General features: G+C 50.4%; 1 protein-coding gene across 10 annotated transcripts in view; it reads left to right on the forward strand.

Annotated features, from left to right (window-relative positions):
* Cux1 (cut like homeobox 1) overlaps positions 1-13,268 on the forward strand; it is a 422,843-nt gene that overhangs the window by 316,129 nt on the left and 93,446 nt on the right. For 4 of the 10 annotated variants that reach the window (XM_045142920.1, XM_045142924.1, XM_045142922.1 and 1 more), the window contains exons 10-11: positions 1,957-2,061; positions 6,830-7,018. In XM_045142920.1, coding sequence (XP_044998855.1) covers positions 1,957-2,061; positions 6,830-7,018 — 294 coding nt within the window. The remainder of the gene's footprint in view (positions 1-1,956; positions 2,062-6,829; positions 7,019-13,268) is intronic. The other 6 variants (XM_045142921.1, XM_045142925.1, XM_045142923.1 and 3 more) reach the window with 3 other exon arrangements.

The raw sequence follows: 13,268 nt of genomic DNA on the forward strand, positions 1-13,268 counted from the left end.
GGCCTTTCCTCAACCAACCAGATTGGGTGATGAGTACCAAGACAGACTAATTTCTTGTTTCTTTCTCTTTTCCTTATTTCTTTTTGTTTGTTTGTTTGTTTTTGTTTTTAAGACAGGCCCTGACAGCCCGGGCTAGCTTTGTACTCTCTGTAGCCCAGGCTGGCCTTGAACCTTTGGTCCTCTTGCCTCCGCCTTCTGAGGGCTGGGATAACAGGCGTGTATGACCAAGCACAGTCAGTCTTGCGGTTCTGAGGCTCAACGCCAGGGCTTTGTGAATACCAGCCAAGCGCTCTACCAAGTGAAATACGTCTCCCACCAATAGCTGCTTCTTTTTCATCATGACTTCTTTTTGGCAGTTGGTAGGCACGCACTGTGACCACACAAGATAAGAACACACAATGTAGCTCTGATCGACCAGGTTTTCCTTGTTAATCTTTTCTGTTTGGGGCTTTTGGTTTTTTTTATACTTTTTTTAAAAAATTTATTTGAGCGAGAGAAAAGGGAGTCAAATAGAGAGAAAGAGAACGGGAGCACCAGGGCTTCCAGCCACTGCAAATAAACTCCAGATGTGTGATCCACCTTGTGCATCTGGCTTACATGGGTCCTGGGGAATCGAACCTGGGTCCTTTGGCTTTGCAGGCAAGTGTCTTAACTGCTAAGCCATCCTCCCAGCCTGTTTTTGTACTTTTAAAAAAGGTATTTATTTATTTAAGAGTGAGAGAAAAAGAGACAGACAGGAGACAGAGAATGAGCACATCAGGGTCTCCAGCCATTACAAACAAACTCCAGACACGTGTGCCACCTTGTGCACCTGGCTTACATGAGTCTTGGGGAATCGGACCTGAGTCCTTTGGCTTTGCGGGCAAGCACCTTAACCACTAAGCCATCTCTCCAGTCCTGTACTTTTTCTTTTAGACAGATCTCACTCTATAGGGCAGGCTGTCGTCATACTCAGGATCCCCATTAATCTTTTCTGTTCACAAAATTAACTTGCCAGATGTATTTAAAAAGTGCCAGTAGCATGTCACTCAGTCCACTCCCCTCATGTCATTAGCTACCAGTTCCCACCTGTCTTCATTTCATCTCAGTCATAAAGGTAAAACCTGGACAAGCTCTTTGATAAACTACTTAGGTCTCTTAAGTAGGCAACACAGTATTCCCATTCTATAGATGGGTAAGTGGAGGCTCTGTGGGGTAGCTCAGTGCCTCTGTTCCAGGTGCCCTCATGAGTGGTGGGCACTGGAGTGGCTATTCTCATTATCCAATGGGATGTTTGTTTTCAGCACCCATAGCCTCCTCATCCAGAAGTTACAGGCAAATGAAGGAAGATTCCAGCCATTTCTCATCCAGCCCACATACCACTAGCCCCAGACCAGCCTGACTGGCTGAAAATGTTATCCAGTGAGGGGTTAACTACACAGAAGGCAGCCTGCCCTTACAAAAGAAGTGACATTTCTCTCCATGCACTTATGGAAATACTCACTGGAGGAAAACAACCCCAACATTGTGCGTGTTTGGGGGAAGAGAATGGCCGGAGTGTCTTTAATTCAGTGTTTACCCGTGAGAATGACTCCCAGGAGTAATCCTGCAATAAAATCTCCTCGGTCTATGAGAATAGAAAGAAATTGAATGAGAAGACTCTATTTCCACTGGTATTTATTCAGTCTGGGAAATGCAGTGGGCCGGAGCATTAATACCAGCAGGGGATTCCTCGCTCCTAGCGTTAAATTACTGTCATAATCGCTCAATTATTTCTCCCTTGTACTGTTTAAAATAAAAATCCATCACATTCTAGGGTTGTTTTTTTTTTTTTTTTTCCCCTAGCATTTATTAGGTTGAGTGTTTAGGAAAATCAATTACAGTCAGTCAGGCGTGAATTGATGAATGTTCTTGTGATAATTGTCAGTTGTTAAACCGAATGTTCTTTCTCTCTTCGCCCCTTTCCATTTCCCTCAGAGGGCAGAGGTGGCGCAGAGAGAGGCGGAGACTCTAAGGGAACAGCTTTCATCGGCCAACCACTCTCTCCAGCTGGCCTCACAGATCCAGAAGGCACCGGATGTGGTGGGTAACCTGGGCCCTGCTTCAGGGCCTCGCCTACCCTCGTGTAACACGTGTTTTCTTCTTTAAGGTTTTAACACTTCTTTTTGGAGTATAATTGGACCACAACTGATGCGTGGGAAATGCTTCACCCGGTGGGGATAGGGAAGTCCTCCACCAATGACCCCCCGGGCTGGAATGCCATGTCACGTGCTTGCCTGTGTATACGCATGCTTGTGTCCTGCCTAGTGGAGGCTGTAGGGACAGGTCACATAAAAACAGCTTTCCGTGCCGGGCGTGGTGGCACACGCCTGTAATCCCAGCACTCAGAAGGCAGAGGTAGGAGGATCACCATGAGTTCGAGGCCACCCTGAGACTACATAGTGAATTCCAGGTCAGTCTGAGCTAGAGTGAAACCCTACCTTGAAAACAAACAAACAAACAAACAAAAAAAGCAGCTTCCCACTTGAGGCTGGTTGTGATGGAATCTGAAAATGGATGCCTCCCCTGAATTCCACAGGGAAGCGAGGAGTGTTCTCGCAGTGGAAAAGACAGTCCGCCATGAGCTGGCAGGACCCCCGAGGGTCATAAAATAGCAGGTGACCTTGGGCTTACATCATAGCTGGCATCTCACCAGTGATGCAAAATTTCAGGAAGAGTGAGGCATAAGTCTTCAAACTTTTGCTTGTGCACTTTCTTTTTGAGAAAAGGTCACAATAAATAGCCCAGGCTGGCCTCCCAACTGGTGATCATCCTACCTCAGCCTCCCACATGCTGCGTTCACAGGCAGCACCATCACACCCAGCACCACCTGACTTTCTAAAGTTAGCATGGCCATCACCAGGACTGTCCCAGTGTGATCAAGGTGGCTCTGAATGGCCGGGTTCCAAACAACTTCGGGGAGCTCAGGTAACTGGCTCAGTGACAGAGCAACATGGTAGCCAAGACCTTGGACATTAGAGCCCACTCCCTGAGGCCAGACCCCAGCTCTGCCATCTCTCAGCCAGGGACTCTGGACAAAGTGGTTTTAGCTAGGTATGGTGTCACACATGTAATCCCAGCAAGACCCTGCCTCGAAAAACCAAAACAAAGGTTCAGGGTCATGCTTGGCTACATAGCAAGGTTTAGGCCTGCCTGGCCTACATAAGACCCTGTCTCAGAGAGAAAGAGGAAGGAGAGGAGGGAAAGAAAACACTCAGGAGGCTGAAGCAGGAGAATTGCCAGTTTGAGACTACTTGGGGCTGCATAGTAAGACCCTGTCTCGATAAGGAAGAGAATTATTAATAAGTTCAGCACGCTTGAAGCATTCCAGAATGTCGTGTACAGGGTTCCGTGTAGGAGGCCATCGCATCTTTCCACTTCGCGGACACCATAGAAACTTTCCTCTGAAACCTCCCCTTGGCTGTCCACGCTCGCTCGCCCGAGCACCAGTGACCAGGGGCAGCACAGTACAGAGGCGGGAGAAAAGCCCTGGAGTCAGAGCAGCAGTTTATTGGCCTGTGCTAGTGCCCTTGCTCGTGGAGGAAACCATCTATCCTGATGCGTCTGCCAGGGCTCCCAAATTAAATATTTTGATTGCAAATGATTTGGCACTTTCCTGGGCCACAGCGACCCAAACAGTCCCAAAGGAAATGAGTGTTTTCACAGGTAAAATTTCTTGCGGGTCCTGGGGATGCTTCAACACGTGGTCATAGCCTGCATGCAGTGTTGGACCTAGTGTGGTTTCAGTCTCCCAGCCAAGGCTGGCAGGCAGGGGCTCCCCAGCTGCCCCTTCCCACAGACGACAGCACATGCACCAGGCCACCGGAAAATAGGCTGTTGGCCTTGGCTAGCAGAATGTAGACAGGAAACAGCAGAGTCCATAGATCTTGCAAAAGCCAAAACCCATGCATTGAGTGTCTCAATGGAACTACAACTCAAGACAATTTCTGGAACAGTTGCAAGGGTCGTGACCCCAGCAAGGGTGCCTCAGGAACCTTCTCCCTACCCGAGCCAAAGTGCTCTCCCTGACATGGCCCTGACATGGTCACAGGGGACTCCGTGTGTCCTGTTCCAGATCGCATCTCCAAGCTGGCCCAGAACCCACATGTTTTCTTGAATATCATGACTGTGGTGTGTAATGGACAGCTTCGGGTCACTCAAGTGAACTTCCAAACCCAGCGCAGCTGTGGGAAGGGATTTATGGAAGCTTACAGATTGAGGGGAGATTCCACAAGGGCAGAAGCTGGCCCACTTTCACAGGTCCACAAAGAGAGGAAAGCCACCACCCACACCACAGGCGGGCCACTCAGGAACCCCAGGCAGAGCTCAAGCAAGTTCACACATCGGAGGCTGGAATTCAGATCTGCCCCCGGTAACAAACACCTTAGGGCTGGACTCCAGGATCTGTCTACAGTGATACCTCCTCCAGCCAGGTAGCTGGATATCCAAGAAGTTTTAAATTCTTTTTTTTGAAGATTTATTTTGTTAATTTATTTGTTAGAGAGAGAGAGAGAGAGAAAATGGGTGCACCAGGGCCTCCAGCCACTGCAAATGAACTCCAGACACATATGCCACCATATGCATCTGGCTTACGTGGGACCTGGAGAATCGAACCTGGGTCCTTAGGCTTCACAGGCATGCACCTTAACTGCTAAGGCTTCTTTCCAGCCCACCAAGAAGTTTTAATAAACCTCCTGAACCTAGTGGGGGAACCTCCATTCAAACTACCACATGGTGCAACTAGGTGGAGCCTTGGATGGGTCGGAGGGAGTCCTGCTGCAACCTGACAACCCATGCCAGTTAGTAGTGCGTCTTAGGTTGTAGCTCTGCCTGATCCCCAGAGGTTTTCAAAGCCACTCCATTCTCTTTGCCCCCTCCGTCAAACATAATTCTTTTCTAGAATGTGCCCATGCCTTTCCCACACTCTTCTGAAATAAGAGTCCTCAATACCATCCCCCACACTGAGGCAGTGTTGGTGGCTCACATCTTCACACACATGCCACAGTGACCTCTCTGCAGGCCACTTCTGTCATCTGTCACATTCCCTTCCCCCACCTCCTTCTCCAGAGCCTCCTTCAGGCAAAGTCAGGCTCTGCCAGCCCTGTTGTGACATCTCCATATTTTTTTTTTTAATTGCCATTCTGTGGCAGACTGATAGTCGTATAAAAGACGATAGCTCAGTCAGTACAGTGCCTCGCAAGTGTGAGACCTGAGTTCTAGAATCCACATCAAAACGCCAGGTGTGGTAGCACATGCCTTTCATCCAGCACTGAGAAGGCAAAGACAAGAGGATCCCGGGGTCTTTCTGGCCAGCCAGTCTAGCCTCCACGGAGAGTTCCAGGCCAGTGAGAGACCCCGTCTAGAAGGAGGTGGATGTGGCTGCAGAGGTGGCTCAGCAAAGAAGTGGGCTTCCTGCACAAGCAGGAGGGCCTAAACTGCCCCAAATTTGAATCTCCAAATCGCATGCACCTGTCACCCCAGTCCTTCAAAGGAGAACAGAGACCAGGAATAACAGCAAGCTTGGTTTTCTCAGTAAGAGACCCCGGCTCAAAATGAGAACGGGAGGAACAAAGATGGGACAGGACACCTGACGTCCTGCTCCTGCACATGGGGCACTGCAAGGGCACACCTATATGTCCACCACACCTGCACACAGGCAAAACAAAGAGAGGTGGGTGGCATTTCTGAGAACACCCAAGGTTGTCCCCTGGCCTTACCAACATGCAATCATGCACCAACACACGTGCACACCACACACACACACACACACACACACACACACATTAAAAGAAAGTCAAACCTAACTACATGAGACCCACCCAGCCTCATTAAAACCAAAAAGAAAAGATTGACTCTAGGCATCAATTTGCCAAAAAATGTATCTACTCTAGATAACTTAATAACGAATCCAAAGGCCACTCGATTCCACCATGGGGAAGAAAATCTGAGAGGGTTTCGGGCTCCCTGTGAGCTTTCCTACTTGGGGTTCCCGTGGCTGAAACACCTTTCCCTACCGGCCTTCACGGCCACACCCCAGTTCAGATCCCTGCTCATGTTCCCCTACTCACTAAGACGTTCCTGGACCAACTCTGGGAGGGTGATAGCTTCTCTTAGTACTGGCTGCCACACCCTTCCTGCTTCAGGTTTTGGTGGTTTTTGTTGTTTGTTTTTTGAGGTAGGGTCTCACTCTGGCCCAGGCTGACGTGGAATTAACTATGTAGTCTCAGGGTGGCCTCCAACTCACGGCGATCCTCCTACCTCTGCCTCCCGAGTTCTGGGATTAAAGGCGTGCAGCTTGGTTGTTTTGTTTTGAGGCAGGATCTCGTAAGTGCAGGCTGTCCTCCAACCCCGCCCGTACCCGAGGATGACCCCGAATTTCCCATCCTCCTCCCTGCACGTCCTCAGTGCCCGGACAGCAGGTTCGCACCACCACCCTCTTTACCCGGTGCTGGGGCGGGAGCCCTGGCCTTCCGACGTGCCAGGCAGGCACTGTGCCAACTGAGCCACATCTCCAGCCCTGCTTTGGGTTTTCCACAGCGCTCCGCAGCACACTTCCTCAAAACTGCGTGTGTTCGACGGGTCTCGCCGCCAGCCCCAGCCCTAGTGGGATGTGAATCCCGTGCCCTGTTCAGTACCACGCGTGGCACCTAGCGGGCCCGGGGGAAATCCTCGTGCAAGGCCCAAATCCACGTGACGGCTGCGCCTGAGCCTGTGGCCCCTTCGGGCGTGTGGCTTCTGCCTCAGTGGCCTGCAGCCAAGCCCCGGGCGTCCCCGGGCCAGTGCCGTCTCGTCATTGCTCTCTCTTTCCCAGGAGCAGGCCATAGAGGTGCTGACCCGCTCCAGCCTCGAAGTCGAATTGGCCGCCAAGGAGCGCGAGATCGCGCAGCTGGTGGAGGACGTGCAGCGCCTGCAGGCCAGCCTCACCAAGCTGCGCGAGAACTCGGCCAGCCAGATCTCGCAGCTGGAGCAGCAGCTGAGCGCCAAGAACAGCACGCTCAAGGTAGGGGCGCATGCGCGGGGGGGGGGGGGGGAGGTAGGGCGCGCATGCGCGGGGGGGGGGGTCGCTTAAGCCTGTGCTCCCGTGAGGCCCCAGGTGGCGTCCTGGAGCCTCAGACAGGGAAACTGAGTCTGGTTCCCCGCCGTCACCTCTGGTAGAGGCAGCATTATCCGTCCTCTCCGTGCCGACTGCAGAGCGTATGTCCCTGGTACTGGGCAGAGATGCCCGCCTCCTCCTGTCTGCCCACTGTGCCACCTGGAACAGCTGGGTGCCGTGTGGGGCAGGTCGAGGCGGCCCTTGCGGACCTGGCTTAACGCCGTCCTGCTGCCGGGCTTCCCCGGTTTCTCCCGGTACGGGGAAGCCAGCCATGCGCGGAGGTCTCCTCTGTCCTCGGGTGAGGGTCACGCCTATGTCGCCAGGGCATGGGGGGCATGTGCTACAACCCAGCGGCCTCGTGCTCGGTGCTTCCACGCCGTCCCTTCCGTCACGGATTGTTCAGGCTTCCGCATAAATCTGGGTCCTGAGTGCTGAACTAAATAATAGTCATTAAACTTCACAGTATTTACAGCTCCGTCGAATCAAGTGTAATTTGAGGACAGTCCTGGAACCCTAGATTGCTATGTGCCAGGGCCACGAGGGACTCTGGGGAGGTACGTTTGGCAGACAAAGAGGCAGGACCAGCCTGGGACCAGGGCTGTGGCGTCAGGCCCGAGGAGCCTCTTGCTCTGCCTGAGATTTCCACCCAAGGCTGGCCTGCCCTGGCCTGAGTGTGCGAAGAACTGACTGTAGCGTGAACCCACTGTGTACTAAACCAAGTAGATGGGGTTAGCTGTTCAAAGATGAAAAAAGGTAAAATACCATTTTAAAAGCTTTAAAAAAAAAAGAAGGCAGAGTGGCTGTAGAGATGGCTTGGTGGTTAAGGTGCTTGCCTGCGAATCCAAAGGACCTGTGTTCAATTCCCCGCTACCCATGTAAAGCCAGATGCACAAAGTGGCGCATGTGTCTGGAGTTTGTTTGCAGTGGCTGAAGGCCCTGGTGCACCTATTCTCTCTCTGCCTCTCTCTCTGTCACGCTCTCTCAAATACATAAGTAAATTTTTTTAACAGAAGAAAATGGGCTGGGAGATAGCTCAGTCATTAAGTGCTTGTCTCACACGTGTGAAGACCTGAGTTGAACCCTAGAACCCACATAAAAAGCCAGACACGACAAAGCATTGTAATCCCAGCCCAGGAGGATTCTGGGACTCGCTGGCTAGTCTATCCTAGTTGGTAAGCTCCATGCAGGTGAGAGACTCTGTCTCAAAAGAGCATCACTGAACTTGTCCTCTGACCTCCACGTACACACTTGCACACATCTGCATACACTCAAACACACCTACATACACACAAGGAAAGTGGAGGGAGAGAACAGGCAAAAATTAGAACTATCCCTTCTTTTCTTTGAGGTAGGGTCTCACTCTACATCAGGCTGACCTGAAACTCACTCTGAAGCCTAGGCTGGTCTCAAACTCACAGTGAGCCTCCTACCTCAGCTTCTCAAATTCTGGGATTACAGATGTGAGCTATCATGTCCCGCTTCCCTCATTATGTGGCCTTGGCTAGCGTAGAACTCACAATCCTCCTACTTTATTCAGTCTCTTGGGATTACATGTGTGTAGCACCATGCCCTGATGACTTTCTTCTTTTTGTATATATTTTATGTACTTATTTTGAAAGAGAAAAACAATGGGCATGCCAGGGCTTCCAGCCACTGCACATGAACTCCAGACACATGCTCTACCTTGTGTATCTGGCTTACATGGATACTGGAGAATTGAACCCAGGTCCTTAGGCTTTGTAGGAAGGTGTCTTAACTACTACTAAGCCATCTTTCCAGCCTGGCTTTCTTCTTTTGGGGGATTTTTTGTTCGTTTGTTTGTTTTGGATTTTCGAGGTAGGGTCTTGCTCTAGCCCAGGCTGACCTGGAATTCACTCTGTAGTCTCAGGGTGGCCTTGAACTCACGGTGATCCTCCTACCTCTGCCTCCCGAGTGCTGGGATTAAAGGTGTGCGCCTCCACGCCCCGCTGCTTTCTTCTTTTTAATGGAGATTTCCAACACATGAATAAATTTAATCCAAAACTAAATTTTGCAGCAAGTTTGCAGCTGATGCCAGCAGTACCCACAACTCTGCCAGGGTGGTTTCTTCTTTGCCTCTTTGGAACTGCAGCCTTTCCTTTCTGAGAAAGGGCCAGTGCCCAAGTCTCTGTGCAGAGAAGGCCTTGGACTTGGGGAGACATGGAAAGCTCATGTCCTTCCTTAATGCACCAGCTTTTTCTCTGACATTTCTTCCTCTCTCATACACTAGCCTGATGAGTACCAGAACTCATCTTTACTTCTAGATTAAACCTTGTTTTCACGCATGAGTGCCATTTCTGACCCTGGCAATGGCTCCACAACTCGATGATCTGCCTTTAGTCCCTCTGTTCCGATGAGGGCTGTACTGAGAGGCACATCTCGCATGTGGCTCCGTCATACAGAGCTGTAGACTTTCTATTTTTCATTATCAGGCAATTTCTTCTAAATCAGTTAAGGGTTTAATGTTTGCCGTCACATAAAAAAAGAAACAGAGTTGCACAAATTAATGTGCTTTATCCGTATCTTGGGGGAATTCTTTAATACAGTGCAGTTAATGAAACAATCCAGATACTTCTTCCAAAATCACCCCTCCCTTCTCTTCATCTGATCCCATAATCAAAACATATCCTCTAATAACAACACTGCTCTGATTCTAATTATCTTAACCCCTTGTCACCAGAAGTAAAAATGTCTCTGATATCAAAGCCACCCAGAGAAGGCCTCACATCCCCCAGATGAGCCAATCCACCACCCATACCCCAAAGGGGTAAGGTTAATTGACTGAGATACCTTCTTAGGGATTTTTTTTTCCTAATGCGCATAATTTATAGTCTCAGATCTAAACTAGGCTTAGGTATAATTGTTAGGGAGATATCTTATGAATGGGACCTGTCACCTCGTCAGCTTGATCTTCTTCAGTGAGCTCTGACCCTGTAGCCACAAGGAGCCAGGAAGGAAGGCTTATCTCACCTCTGTGGGCTTCCCCCCTTCCTTCTTTCCTTCCTTCCTTCCTTCCTTCCTTCCTTCCTTCCTTCCATTCATTCTTTCTATTTCTTTTTTGGTTTTTCGAGGTAGGGTCTCACTGTATCCCAGGCTGGCCTGGAATTCACTCTGTAGTCTCAGGGTGGCCTCGAACTCACAGCAATCCTCCTACCTCGGCCTCCCGAGTGCTGGGATTAATGGCGTGCGCCACCATGCCCGGCCCTTCCACCTTGTTTGAGACAGGATTTCTTGTTTTGCTACTGGGAAGGCCAGACTAGCTGGCTCGTGGGCTTTGAGAGTCTCTGGACTCTGCCACCGGTTGCCGTAGGCATGTTGGGATTGCAGGCCCATGCACCCCTGTGTCTGGATTTATATGGGTGCTAGGGATTCAAACTCCTATTGGCAAGCTTGCAGCAAACGCCCTTAACCGCTGAAGCACCTCCCCAGCCCACACCCACCTTTCTTTCTTTCTCTTCTCTCTCTCTTTTTCTTTCTCTCTCAGGTAACAAAGGCTAACCTGGACCTCCCTGTGTATCTGAAAATGACCTTAAACTCCTGGTCCTCTTGTCTTCTTGTCTCACCTCCAGAGGTCAAAGATCGCAGGCACGCTTCACCATGTCTGCTTTATGTGGTGCTGGAAATTGAACTTAAGGCTTTGTGCACGCTAAGCATGCCCTGTGCATACTGAACCATATCCCCAGCCCACGTGGAGGATCTTGAGCCCTGAACTGAACGGCACACTCTGTAAATAGAATACACATGGAGCTCATTAAATGCCTCGCATGCCCTAGCATGTTGAAAACTGCTCCATCATTTTCTCACCACACGGCTTCACAGTCGCCTGTGTCTCTTTCATGCAAACGACGCACGTCTTGTGCTGCACGTTCTCACCTTAGGGTAGACATGGAACTGGCTTCGAGACACCTGCTTCATCCTGTGTGGTCTGACAAGGGCTCAGCCTTGTGCCATTCATAGAGAATCACTTCCTGGTCGTAATTAATAAAATAACCTGTCTGCCGTGACAAGGCTGCTGTTTTTGATAACTCTGTTTTCCGTCAGCACACTCTTAATAGAGAGGCAGTGTGTTGCAGTCAGGTTCACGTTGCTGGTAGGAATCACCCAACCAAGGGAAGCTTCTTGGAATAAGAGAGTTTCTTTTGGCTTACAGGCTCGAGGGAGAAGCTCCATGATGGCATGAGCAGAGGGTGGACATCACCCCCTGGCCCACATAGGGTGGACAATAGTAACAGGAGAGTGTGCCAAAAACTGGCATGGGGAAACTGGCTATAACACCCATAAGCCCGCCCCCAACAATACACTGCCTCCAGGAAGCATTAATTCCCAAATTTCCATCAGCTGGGAACCTAGCATTCAGACCATCTAAGTTTATGGGGGACACCTGAATCGAACCACCACACAGTGTAATCAGGCAGTCACCTGCACTGTACTTGCTATGGCATGGTAAATAATGCCACAGGTAGCTTCAACTTAAAATGGGTGTTTATGCAAAAGGCTAGCTTAAAAAAAAAAAAAAAGTACTAATTTCAAGTTAGGGATATAGCTCAGTTTGTAGGGCATTTTCCTAGCAGGTACAAAGCCCTGGGTTCTGTCCCTAGCACCTCATAATCTGGATGCGGTGACTCAGGCCTAGAATCCTACAACTTGGGAGGTGGAGGCAAGAGGATCAGAAGTTTCAGGTCATCCATGGCTACATAGTGAGTTTGAGGCCAGCCTGGCCTACAAGAAGCCCTGTCTCAAAAAAGGAGACAACAGGGCTGGGGAGATCACCCAGTGGCTAAAACACTTACCACACAGCAGGCGTGCCTGAGTTTGGATCCCCAGAACCCATGTAAAAGCCACTCTGTAGCAGGCATCTGTAGCCCCAGCATGCCTAGGGTGAGAAGAGAGGCAGAGACAGGGGAATCCATCTGAAGCTCACTGGCCAGTTAGTGAGCAGTATCCATGGCTGTCCTCTGCCTCTCCATATGTGTACCACCCCACACGCATAGGACAGGGAGAGAGGGAGGGAGTACCAACCTCCCGAAGGAAGAATTACAGTTTCCAAAGATCAGTAGTTCCCACTGAGTAGATGGGCAGCTGGCTTAGAACCACTTGGGATCTTTTTGCAGCTTGCATATGTTTTTGCTTGTGAGCCTCTGTCCCCCCTTCCCCACCTTCCAAGACTCTAATGAGTCTCTCTGAGCTGCTGTGGGAGTGTGCTGTGTCCCATGGGCATTGGGGCTGGGGAAAAAAAGGCTGAGATCCACTCCCTAGACTTCCCAAATAGACAGGCACCCCAAATACCGTGCATTACATGGGCATCGAGACTGACTCTGGGGTTGTACAGTCCCTGGACCAGTGACTTGGATCTGGTACCCACAGCCACCCTGCCTGGTGACTGTGTGTCTGGGCCACCCTGTGCAGGGCCCCGCTCCTGGTGTGTGGACATCGTGATTTATAAAGCTTGAATTCCCAAGTCCCATCAGTCTCTTGCCACATGGGGGAAGGATGATGGCCACTGTCCACAGATGTCAAGCCAAGCGTTGTGTAGCCTGTGGCCTAGAAGGAGGCGCAGTTGTGACACTGAGGCCTGTACACATCCCTCCGTGGTAGCCCACCGTCACCATGAGCAAGCAGGCCAACAACCAGGAGACATCACCTCCAGAAAGGCAAATGAAAAGTTCTGAAGCCACTAGTCCAGGGTCACAGGAGCCCAGTGACACAGCTCAGGTACCCTGGCTGAGACTTAAAAGGAACAGTAAATTCTGGTGAGGAGGGGAGACCTGGCCCCAGTGCAGGAAGCAGAATCCCACCTTCAGGGCAGAGGGCCATACCAAAGTGGCCATGCTAGCAGAAGGAATTTGTATCCTCTTCTGATCAGCTGTGATCAGAAGCAATTTAGAAAGAAAGGGTTTGTTCACAGTCCATCATGGCGGAGAAGGTGCGGCAGCAGGAACTTGCGGCGGCTGCTCACATTCATCACAATAAGGAAGCAGATTGATACGTGCTGCCGCTCAGTCAGCTCTGTCCTTTTTTTTTTTTTTTTTCTTTTTTTGGTGTTTCGAGGTAGGGTCTCACTCTGGTGCAGGCTGACCTGGAATTCACTATGGAGTCTCAGAGTGGCCTCAAACTCATGGTGATCCTCCTACCTCTGCCT

Source organism: Jaculus jaculus, chromosome 2 (genome assembly GCF_020740685.1).
Source record: "Jaculus jaculus isolate mJacJac1 chromosome 2, mJacJac1.mat.Y.cur, whole genome shotgun sequence".
Taxonomy (NCBI): domain Eukaryota; kingdom Metazoa; phylum Chordata; class Mammalia; order Rodentia; family Dipodidae; genus Jaculus; species Jaculus jaculus.